This window comes from Mauremys mutica, chromosome 3, assembly GCF_020497125.1.
Source record: "Mauremys mutica isolate MM-2020 ecotype Southern chromosome 3, ASM2049712v1, whole genome shotgun sequence".
NCBI lineage: Eukaryota > Metazoa > Chordata > Testudines > Geoemydidae > Mauremys > Mauremys mutica.
The window spans coordinates 63039965-63052407 of NC_059074.1; the positions used below are offsets into that span (position 1 = coordinate 63039965).

Here is a 12443-nt window from a genome sequence, read left to right on the forward strand (position 1 = left end):
GGTTTAATGCAGGTGGGGGACAAGGCAGAATAACCTTACATCAGATGGATTATCTTAGGCTATGAGATGTACTTTGTTTCATATAAATATATTTTTTTAAAGTTTTCTCCCCATTGAATCACATCCAAAATACCATTCCAAGCTTGCATTGAAAGAGACAGATGATAATTCTACAAAACAGGTGAAAATGTATTTTTTCAGGAAAGCAATTTCTTTCTCCAATTAGCATTAACTGACATTTATATTAGAAGACTGCATATTTCAGAAATTAAAGTTATTTAATGTTAAATGTTCTTTTCAACAGATTAAGAGGTAGGTATATTTCCACAATCGAAGAAAAATTGTAGCAGACACTAAATCAAAACAAAAAAGAGTCTGATAAGTCAACAGACTCTGTTCATAACTGTGAACATAACTGTGTCTTGAGATATCTCTAATTAATAATGAGAGCTTGTATTTTCAGATAAAAACATACATCATAATTTGGAATTTAATAAATTTCTGGCAGAAACAGAAATATTCAAAAGCTGCCTTTTTCCACATAGAAATGTGGGCTTCAACAAATCACTGGATCATTGGTAATATTAACCTTTGGACTGCTAAAACATGTTATTTACTGCAATTCTTTCTTACAATCACCAGCATCCGCGGTCTAAAAGTTTACACAGAGATCATCAAATGCTTGATAATTACATAATTATAACAGAAATTTAACTTGAAGTATTTTTGTTAAAACAATCTTCATAAATAATGAAAATATCTGTGTTCTAGCTCTTCGGTAACCTAAGGGTTAATTGGTACATTATGTTTCTTTTTTTTATCTTTTTCTTTTTAAACCAAACTGGAGGTTCCCCACTGCTAGCAATGGTTAAGGCCTGGATAAGTTACTCTCCTTTTGCTTTTCCCTTTTTCTGCTTTTTTCCATTTTCCACCACTAGATTGTTTTCTAGTTTGTTTACACCGTTTGCAACAGCACCATTCACTATTTTGCCATTCTTAATGGGTTCCTTGGGCATTTTATATGTCCGATAGTAGAAGTTACCAAACAAGAAAATAAAGGTGACAGCATAGATCATTACACCCCAGTGCATCCATTTAGGGAAGGGACAGTCGATATAAATAGACATGGCTGTGTGGCCAAGAGTCACGTGGAACTGAATCTGAAAAAAAGAAAATATTGCAAAGTAAACCATTTGATGCCATGTTCAGTTTGACTATACCAACTTTTATTGAAAGTACAATTACGTATTAACTATAAAGAAAAAACTGTCTGTTGTGAAACACAATTCCTGGTTTACTTAAGTAATATATAATTGCAATATTTCCCTACACTAACAAATACAAACAGTAGTAAAACATTTACATTCACAGCATTTTAAGTTTTATAAGGAAGTTCCTAGAGATTAGACAGCTGTTCCTTTACAGTATCTGTCAGAGATCATGGAAAGCTGCACAGCAGCTATACAAGTCTCAGTACTCTAGGAACCAGTACTTTGGTCACAAAACAATGTATGCATATGCTGATTATAAACATGGGCACCTCAACTTCTGATACCCTCCAAACCCTGTTGCCAAAGATGGCTCCACTCCCCGCTATTCCCTCCCTCTACTGCTGAGGAAGGTCAAGCCTTCAATGCTTACAAATCATTCTTTTTAAATTTAATACAATTATTTTAAAAAGCTCTTCCTTTCCCTCAGCTCCAACCACTATTTTTATTTACCAGACAGAGACAACTATTGTAAAGGCCTGGCTAAGGGCTGCTCTACCTACAACCTCACTCCGAAATAACTAATTAAATGAGTCTTAATTTACATTGTCTGTTAATTCAGTGCAAGTCTGCTTGTGGACACATCTTTCAGAACACAAATATCCTATTCTGACTGAATTAAGAGTGTCCACACATAGACTTGCACTGAATTAACAAAAGGTGTGTATTAAAACTGATTCACTTATTTTGGTGCAAGTTTGTGCATAGATAAGGCCTATAAAATCAACAGGAAAAAGTCTTTAAAATTTTACATCTGCCAGTTAACTCAAGCCTACATTTTGAAGCTGATAAGGAATACAGAATTACTTTTCTGTTCTGAGGCCCCATGATTAAAAAAATATGGACATGGATTGGCGCACGGGTACTTACTGTAAAAAGTAGTATACAATATAGAACCTTTGGTCTATATATTTGTAAAGATTTATTATATAAAACACAGCATGTAGATCATAATTTAAGACAATACATGCTATCATCACGTACAAGGGAAAAGACAAAGTTTGGGCAAAGAAGAAATTATCTAAGAAAAATCTTTGATCTGTGACATTAAAAAATGAAAACGGGAGTGACTGCTTATCGCTTACCCCATTATATGCCACAGTCCAACAGTGATTGCAAGTAATTACCTCTGGCTGCTGTTTGGTAGTTTATGTGGAAAGAGTAAGTGGACTCCGTCTAGCACATTATGGATTTTTGTTCACACAACACAAAACCCATAATTCACAGCTGGAACCAAAGGATACTCTTGTTGACAGTCTGAGAAACCAGGAAATGAATAGACCTAAAGGCTTTCTCCCCTTAGAGGAGATCCCTGGTAGTTCAGAGCTGAAATAGCTCAGTAGGGCACCATTAGGAAATGGTCATCACTTTGTGTGTTGCACCTGCTCTGAGGTTTGAAATACATGCTTCAATCGCCAATGCTGTTTCACTAACACTAAAATTCATTTAAAAATGTAAAAAGAACTAATGGAAACGTCATCAGACCCTTAACTACAGTCTGCACTAGCAGGTGCTGCTGTGTAAATAATAAGATTAAATATCAAACTTTACAGTGATTGTCTTTTCCTTTGAAATAAATGATTACGTTACGTATAGTTCCACAGTATAACTGCCTCCTGGTAATCAGGTGTTCATTATTTCTGTCATGCTGCTATAATCAAACTGATACAGATTTGATTATTTTGCAAAAGCAAAATAACAGTTTAATTACTATTATTGGCTAATTGCATATTTTGACTGTTTTAAAGAATAATCAAAGAGCAATTTTATGTGTAATTATTTCAAAAGTCCATTGCACTTCTAAAATTACATCAGCTTCTGACTTGATCTGTGAATAAATGACAGCCATCCAGCCTCGTGCTTGGCTGGTACATGTTTCATTTGACACAGAGAGAGAGAGAGAGAGAGAATGAGAGAGAGAGAGAGAGAGAGAGCAAATTTAGAGAGAGATTTTACTTACCAATTGTAATATGGTCAAGTATCGTTTCCACCACAGATATTTCTGAAATTTAGGGCCACAGGCAGCTAATCCGTAGTACATGTACATAACAACATGAATAAAAGAATTGATTTGGGCTCCAAAAAAAGCTGTTCAGATATAAAAAAAAAATCCATATACTGTTATTTTTAAACATGAAAACCAAAAAGTTCTCTCTATTTTTTTTGTTATTACACAGTAAAAATAAAATTGGCACATTTTGTACTTACAATCTTGTATGTATTGTCAGCACTAAATAGTAATATGCATAAAAACGGAACTTAAGATGAAATCCACATCTTTTGTCCATTAGACAGGTTTGACTATGTAGGCTTGAGCCTATAAACATGTACCAAAATTAAGTAATTTGGTCATGTGAGTAGTCCCACTGACTTCAATGGGACTACTCACATGAGCAAAGTTATATGGGTGTTTGCAACATGCAATACACCACTTTTAACAATCTATTGTTAAAAAAAAAAGAATGTTAAAATAATAGCACTGATATTTCAAGATTGCCCTTAACATTTAATAATTCTTTACATTTAGGCTAATATTGCCATCTATGGATGGCTAAAATTAGGCACCCAAATACATAGAATGATTTTCAAAACAACTGAGCACCCAGCAACATCCATTAACATCAATGAATTACAGTATCCTGAAAACCAGAACCACTTACACAGGTGTCTAAGGACTTAAGTATCGATGGCGTTGTTCCCAATTAACTCCATGTGTGGACACTCTTATTTCAGAATAAGAGTGCCTTGTTCCTGTGGGTTAACCTAACCAGAAGTAGCACTGCAAATATGGACTTCATTAGGAACATGTGTAGACAAGCCCTTAAAATATGAACTTGAATGTCAAACTTTAGGCACTCACTCTTGAAAATCTTGGCCTGAAAACTTTTCAGTAGAAAGCACTGTTTGATAGGATGCAACAGCAGGAGAGGCTGTTCTCGGTTTGATTTTGACAAATAGGGTGGAACTGGTTGAGAATTTGAAAGTGGAAGGCAGCTTGGGTGAAAGTGATCATGAAATGGTAGAGTTCATGATTCTAAGGAATGGTAGAAGGGAGAACAGCACAATAAAGACAATGGATTTCAAGAAGGCAGACTTTAGCAAACTCAGGGAGTTGATAGGTAAAATCCCATGGGAAGCAAGTCTAAGGGGAAAAACAATTGAAGACAGTTGGCAATTTTTCAAAGAGACACTATTAAGGGCACGAGAGCAAACTATCCCACTGCATAGGAAAGATCAGAAGTATGGAAAGAGACCACCCTGGTTTAACCAGAAGATCTTCAATGATCTAAAACTCAAAAAAGAGTCCTACAAAAAGTGGAAACTCGGTCAAATTACAAAGGATGAATATAAACAATTAACAAGTATGTAGGGACAAAATTTGAAAAGCCAAAGCACAAAACAAGATCAAACTAGCTAGGGACATAAAAGAAAAAAAAAAGAAAACATTCTACAAATATATTAGAAGCAAGAGGAAGACCAAGAACAGAGTAGGCCCGTTACTCAATGAGGGGGGGAAGACAATAACAGAAAATGTGGAAATGGCAGAGTGCTTAATAACTTCTTTGTTTCGGTTTTCACCAAGAAGGTTGGTGGCGATTGGACGTCTAACATAATGAATGCCAGTGAAAATGAGGTAGGATCAGAGTCTAAAATAGGGAGAGAGCAAGTCAAACATTACTTAGACAAGTTAGATGTCTTAAAATCACCAGGGCCTGATAAAATGCATCCTAGAATACTCGAGGAGCTGACTGAGGAGACATCTGAGCCATTAGCAATTATCTTTGAAAAGTAATGGAAGACTGGAGAGATTCCAGAAGACTGGAAAGGGGCAAATATAGTCCCCATCTATAAAAAGGGAAATAAGGACAACCCGGGGAATTACAGACCAGTCAACTTAACTTCTGTACCCAGAAAGATAATGGAGCAAATAATTAAGCAATCAATTTGCAAAAATTTAGATGATAATAAGGTGATAAATAACAGTCAGCATGGATGTGTCAAGAACAAGTCGTGTCAAACCAACCTGATAGCTTTCTTTGACAGGGTAACAAGCCTTGTAGATAGGGGGGGAGCGGTAGATGTGGTATATCTTGACTTTAGTAAGGCTTTTGATACTGTCTTGCATGACCTTCTCATAAACAAATACAACCTAGATGGAGCTACTATAAGGTGGTGGGAAAACTAGTTGGAAACCTGTTCCCAGAGAAAAAATAAACAGGAGTACTTGTGGCACCTTAAAGACTAACAAATTTATTTTAGCATGAGCTTTCGTGAGCTAAAGCTCACTTCTTCGGATGCATAGAATGGAACACACAGACAGGAGATATTTATACATACAGAGAACATGAAAAGGTGGAAGTATGCATACCAACAGGCAGAGTCTAATCAATTGAGATGAGCTATCGTTAGCAGGAGGAAAAAAAACTTTTTGAAGTGATAATTAAGATGGCCCATAGAAGGTGTGAGGAGAACTTAACATAGGGAAATAGATTCAATTGGTGTAATGACCCAACCATTCCCAGTCTTTATTTAGACCACAGTTAATGGTATCTACTAGATACTAGAATGGTATCTACTAGATACTAGAATCTACTAGATACCATTAACTGTGGTCTAAATAAAGACTGGGAATGGTTGGGTCATTACACCAATTGAATCTATTTCCCTATGTTAAGTTCTCCTCACACCTTCTATGGGCCATCTTAATTATCACTTCAAAAAGTTTTTTTTCCTCCTGCTAACGATAGCTCATCTCAATTGATTAGACTCTGCCTGTTGGTATGCATACTTCCACCTTTTCATGTTCTCTGTATGTATAAATATCTCCTGTCTGTGTGTTCCATTCTATGCATCCGAAGAAGTGAGCTTTAGCTCACGAAAGCTCATGCTAAAATAAATTTGTTAGTCTTTAAGGTGCCACAAGTACTCCTGTTTTTTTTGCGGATACAGACTAACACGGCTGCTACTCTGAAACCTGTTCCCAGAGAGTAGTTGTCAGTGGTTCACAGTCATGCTGGAAGGGCATAACGAGTGGAGTCCTGCAGGGATCAGTTCTGGGTCTGATTCTGTTCAGTATCTTCATCAATGATTTAAATACTGGCATAGAGAGTACACTTACAAAGTTTGCAGACGATACCAAGCTGAGAGGGATTGCAAGTGCTTTGGAGGATAGGATTAAAATTCAAAATGATCTGGACAAACTGGAGAAATGGTCTGAAGTAAATAGGATGAAATTCAATAAGGACAAATACAAAGTACTCCACTTAGGAAGGAACAATCAATTGCACACATACAGAATGGGAAATGACTGCCTGGGAAGGAGTACTGCGGAAAGGGATCTGGGGGTCATAGTAGATCACAAGCTAAATATGAGTCAACAGTGTAACGCTGTTGCAAAAAAAGCAAACATCATTCTGGGATGTATTAGCAGGACTACTGTAAATAAGACACGAGAAGTAATTCTTCTGCTCTACTCCATGCTGATTAGGCTTCAACTGGAGTATTGTAGCCAGTTCTGGGTGCCACATTTCAGGAAAGATGTGGACAAATTGGAGAAAGTCCAGAAAAGAGCCAACAAAAATGATTAAAGGTCTAGAAAACATGACCTATGAGGGAAGATTGAAAAAATTGGGTTTGTTTAGTCTGGAGAAGAGAAGACTGAGAGAGGACATGATAACAGTTTTTAAGTACATAAAAGGTTGTTACAAGGAGGAGGGAGAAAAATTGTTCTTCTTAACCTCTGAGGATAGAACAAGAAGCAATGGGCTTAAATTGCAGCAAGGGCGGTTTAGGTTGGACATTAGGAAAAACTTCCTAACTGTCAGAGTCATTAAGCATTGGAATAAATTGCCTAGGGAGGTTGTGAATCTCCATCATTGGGGATTTTTAAGAGCAAGTTGGACAAACACCTGTCAGGGATGGTCTAGATAATACTTAGTCCTGCCTTGAGTACAAGGGACTGGACTAGATGACCTCTCAAGGTCCCTTCCAGTTCTGTGATTCTATGAAAAGTATTATTTAGATAGTAAATATACTTCAATCTTTTAAAAAAATTAATGCTTGCACTACATTAATTAATACATGTATGTTTTAATAGATACTATACATTTGCAAAAGTAGTGATGGCCTAGGATTCCAAACAGCAAATCACACATTGCTACACAGCTAACATTGTCTAAAGGATTACTGTCATGCAGGAGAGGGTGTCTTTTCTTGCCAGAACTCATGGTAATTTCCTCTGCAGGGTAGGATATCCCTTACAAGAGAGTAATACTTTTTTCTGGCAACATGGACTGTAGGATTTCCCTGTAGTTTCAATTGAAAATCCTCAACCTTAAAGAGACACTTGTCAACTTGAATTTTCAAAAATTGATTCATTCAAAATATAGCATGTAAAGAATTTTTACTTTTGAAAAACTTCTCACACGCTTTTATAACATTTTTACTGCCCCCCTGCTGATGCTTGGAAAAGTCTTTTGGGTGGGCCCCAAAGCAACATTAAATAACATGCTTGAGCCCACTCCCTTTTTGCTGTGCACATCCATGCCTGCCACTTCTTCAGTGTCACTTTTGCAGCTGCTGGTACTGGTGAATGACCTTGCAGGTCTTGAGGAAGAGCAAGTGAGGTGGGGACAAAGAAGTTAGCCTCCCTTATAGCCTAGTGGTTAGGCAGCTCCCTCAGAATGTAGGAGACCCTAGTTCAATTCCTGTCTGGCTAATAAGCAGAAAGAATTAGAATTTAGTTCTCCCATCTCTCAAGAGAGTGTCCTGATATTATGGCATGAGACTTACTCAATCTCTCCTGTTAAAGGTGTATTACTTTGGAGAAATGAACAGTCATCGGGAGCAGGGACTTGCACTTGGGTCTCCTACATCATAGGGGAGTGTCCTAACCACCAGGCTATAGAATCATTCTCACTCTTTCCCTGACCCCATGACTATTCGTTGTCATTATGAATTATTGTGAATTGGCACTCTGATAGAAAATTTAGACCTGCTGGTATGTAGGCAATATGTCATCTGCTAGAAAACAGTGGAACAGATATACACAAAGAAATCTGTAACAACTTGACATGTATCCTAGTTTATATTGGGTGAAATCCTGACCCCATGCCAGGCCTCTGTTGCTGTAGAAGGGCCACAACACAGACCTGCTGCATTTCTTCTGTTGGAACCAGGAATTGTATAGACTGAACAACTGGACCACAGAGTTGAGCTGAGCTTTGAAATGGCCCCTTGCATAGGTTTATGGGAGTTGAGGGCACTCAGCAACGTACAAGATCAAACTATAAGCAGGGGTGAGCTGGAGCCGGTTCGCACCGGTTCGCACGAACCCGTTGTTAAATTTAGAAGCAGTTTTAGAACCGCTTGTTAACTAGCTTCCCTGCGAGGGAAGCTTTGATGGGCTCTGCCTGGGAAGCCTGTAATTCCTCCTCCCGGCCGCCGGGGGGCGCTGTGCTGTGCTGCGAGAGCCATGTGAGCTGCCTCCTGGCCCTGTTGCTGCTCCTGCTCTTTGGACCTCTGGCCCTGGGGCTCCGGCTGCTGCCTGGTGAGTCCCCGGCTGCCTCCTGCTGCTCCCAGCCCCCCCCCCCCCCCGTGTGAGTATCTGCGCCCCTCCCCCGCCTTCCCAGCCCCCAGCCAGCCCCTGCCCACAGCCAGCCCCTGCCCCACCCCCGCCCACAGCCACCCCCAGCCACCCCCTGCCCACAGCCACCCCTTGCCCCACCCCCTGCCCACAGCCACCCGCAGCCAGCCCCTGCCCCCAGCCACCACCTGCCCCCATCCAGCCCCTGCCCCACCCCCTGCCCTCAGCCTCCCGCAGCCAGCCCCTGCCCACAGCCGCCCTCTTCCCGCAGCCAGCCCCTGCCCCCAGCCACCCCCAGCCAGCCCCTGCCCCCAGCCACCCCCTGCCCACAGCCACCCGCAGCCGCCCTCTGCCCCACCCACAGCCGCCCACAGCCGCCCTCTGCCCACAGCCGCCCTCTGCCCCCAGCCAGCCCCTGCCCCCAGCCAGCCCCAGCCAGCCCCTGCCCACAGCCGCCCTCTGCCCCACCCCCTGCCCACAGCCACCCTCTGCCCGCAGCCAGCCCTTGCCACAGCCACCCTCTGCCCGCAGCCAGCCTCTGCCTGCAGCCCCTGCCACAGCCACCCCCTGCCTGCAGCCAGCCTCTGCCCACAGCCGCCCGCAGCCACCCCCTGCCCACAGCCACCCGCAGCCCGCCCGCATCACCTGCCCACAGCCAGCCCGTGTCACTCCCTGCCTCCAGCTAGCCCTGCCCCACACCCCTATCTGCAGCCAGCCCCACATCCACTGGTGCCCTGCAGTTCCCAGGGCAGTAACCCTGCACACCTGCTTTAATGAGGGGGGGGCAGGGAGCAGCTGGGACCCACACATGTGCACACCCTAGAGTGACCAGACAGCAAGTGTGAAAAATTGGGACGGGGGTGAGGGGTAATAGGAGCCTATATAAGAAAAAGACCCAAAAATTGAGACTGTCCCTGATCACCACCCACACATGTGAAACGGAGCTCATTTCTAGTTCAGCCCCATCTTTTTAAAAAAGAACTTTAGGTAGGGTTAAAATACATCTGTATTTTCCTGGACATGTCAGGCTTTTCGGTTCTTAATCACCTCCTGGAAAAATATGGACGTATGGTAACCCTATTGGTACAAAAAATACATGCTGTCGCACATCCCTTAAATCAGAACTTTTTATAGGGAACCCGTTGTTAAATCAGAACTTTTTATAGGGAACCCGTTGTTAAGATTTTGGCAGCTCATCACTGACTATAAGGTGCTAAAAGGTAAGGGGTTCACTGGAAAATGGTAGTTGGGACTAATTTTAGTCTGGACTACATGGATTATAATTGCAAATTATTTTTATAGTTATTTTTACATCCCTTTACAAACAAAATGGGACATTGTCTTCCAACTTCTGCCTCAGCAGAATTTGAGAGAGACAAGGCAAAGCAAGACATGACACAGGGGAACAATGCAGGAAAAGAAGGGTGTGTAGAAAACAATGGAAGTAAGATTTCCTTGATGTGAAATTTATAAGAACAGAAAGGAAAAGAACGTTAATTATAGATTTGCATAATTATAAAGCTTCTACAACTGGTTGACAAGGGTTTATTGCTAACCTTCAAATGAGTTATTCAGAATTTGATACTTGTTTTGTTACAAAACAAAACAAACCCCAAACTCAGATATAGGGCCAATTTCTACTCTAGTAAAAATTCAGAATAGCTCCATTAACTTCAATGGATTTAGACTGGAGTAACAGGGAAGAAATTGGCCCATAGTTCTGATTCCTAGTTCTCTGGAGCTGCAAAATGTTAGATTAGGTAGGGTTGTTGTAGCTGTGTCGGTCCCAGGATATTAGAGAGACAAGGTGGGTGAGGTATTATCTTTTATTGGACCAACTTCTGGTGAGAGAGACAAATTTATCTGCCTGCTCCATATAGCAGGGTGACAATTTTTTTAAAGAGGGAATTTGTAAAAATGGAATCTCAGTCTTGCATTTGATACTTGTGAGTAAAGTGTTTTGCAATTCATAAAACTACAGCTCGGTTCTCTCTTCCTCCTTCTCATTTCACACAGAAGGAAGTTACACTATGTAACTGCTATGATCCGATGCTGTTTGAATAGACTTATCATATAGTATTCAGTTAACTCCATGAAATACTGGTTTCTTTATTAATTCCAAATAGGCTGATTCTCACTCTTATGTCTATATTGCCTGAAGAGAAAAAAAGACAGTTCACTCACCTTGTCCTCCTGGAACCCACTTGATACCAATCCACCACAAGGTGAACATAGTGAAATGGTGATAGACATGAAGGAAACTGATTTGGTTAAATTTCTTCCTCAAGATGAAAAATATTGTGTCCAAGTACTCAATTCCTTTTGAGACATAGTACCACCATAAAGCACCAGCTATCTGCAATATAGGAACAAAGATCCTAATGATTCTTAAAGAAATAACTGAATTAAATTAAAGTTAACTACATCAATGTGCTGTGAGGAAGAAATGGAAGATATGACTAGCATTTTTGGCAGTTTCTATTCCATTTCTGAAAAATGCCCTGAATTCTGGGTTATTTACAGCAGGAGTGGAATCATAGGTTAGGAGAAGTCAGTTATGATTTAACTATTAAACATCTGGCAACATCAGAGCATTAGACTTCTTTGGATTTTACTCCAACCAAGGATGTAGTTTTTTGTAACATCTGAACATGGGTTCAATATACTATTTTATAAAGGCTACCATATTGTACAATTTAGTCATCTCTAAAGAGAAGCAGTTTACTATCTCTCATATACTTCCTCTTTACCTTACACTCTTCTACAGAGATTGCTACTGCAAGTCCTGTATGCAAGCAGACCACAATTTGACATGGACACAGAAACAAGGGGGCACATACACTACGATATGGTTAAATGCAGAGGCCACAACTTTACTAAAATCCTTAACCAATGGAGACCATTCCCCAGTACTACTTAACTGGGCTGTTCCAGTGTGGATTTCAACTGAGTACCAATGGTGCTTGGTTCTACAAACTTGACAGGCACAAGTGAGGGCAATACCCTCTTTACATGCTCAGGCCTGCTCTGGAAGTCAGAGTCTATCCTGCTCCCTTCCTCCATGAAGAAGATAGGAGAATGGAGAACAGGGGAGCCATACACTGAACAAGACACACCCCATCATCATTCAACAAACTGCTCTGAGCTCATGCCTGTGCAGCCCACTGGGTTAAAAGAGATTCACATTTGACCATTTTTTAACCCACCAACCACAATGGAGCCCGCTAAAGTTGTGATGATGTAATTTACCTTGTCCAAATCCAGACCTCAGATATGCTGAATGGAAGGTGAAAAACCCTACAGAGCAGTTTGCTAATTTTGCCATATGGGAAAAATTCTTTCCAGTCCCCAAACAAAGTTTGACAATTACCCTAGCCCAGGGATTGGCAACCTTTGGCACGCGGCCCATCAGGGAATCCGCTGGCGGGCCGGGACGGTTTGTTTACCTGCAGCGTCCGCAGGTTCAGCTGATCGCAGCTCCCACTAGCCACAGTTTGCCATTCCAGGCCAATGGGGGCTGCGGGAAGCGGCACGGACCGAAGGATGTGCTGGGAGCTGCAACTGGCCGAACCTGTGGACGCTGCAGGTAA

The 12443-nt window shown here is 41.0% G+C and overlaps 1 protein-coding gene across 2 annotated transcripts in view; it reads right to left on the reverse strand.

Annotated features, from left to right (window-relative positions):
- Positions 1–225: 225 nt before the first annotated feature.
- ELOVL4 (ELOVL fatty acid elongase 4) overlaps positions 226–12443 on the reverse strand; it is a 70705-nt gene continuing 58487 nt past the window's right edge. For both annotated transcript variants that reach the window (XM_045011050.1, XM_045011049.1), the window contains exons 4-6: positions 11038–11209; positions 3229–3356; positions 226–1160 (exon numbers count right to left, since the gene is read on the reverse strand). In XM_045011050.1, the coding sequence (XP_044866985.1) occupies positions 885–1160; positions 3229–3356; positions 11038–11209 (576 nt within the window). In that variant the 3' untranslated portion in view covers positions 226–884. The remainder of the gene's footprint in view (positions 1161–3228; positions 3357–11037; positions 11210–12443) is intronic.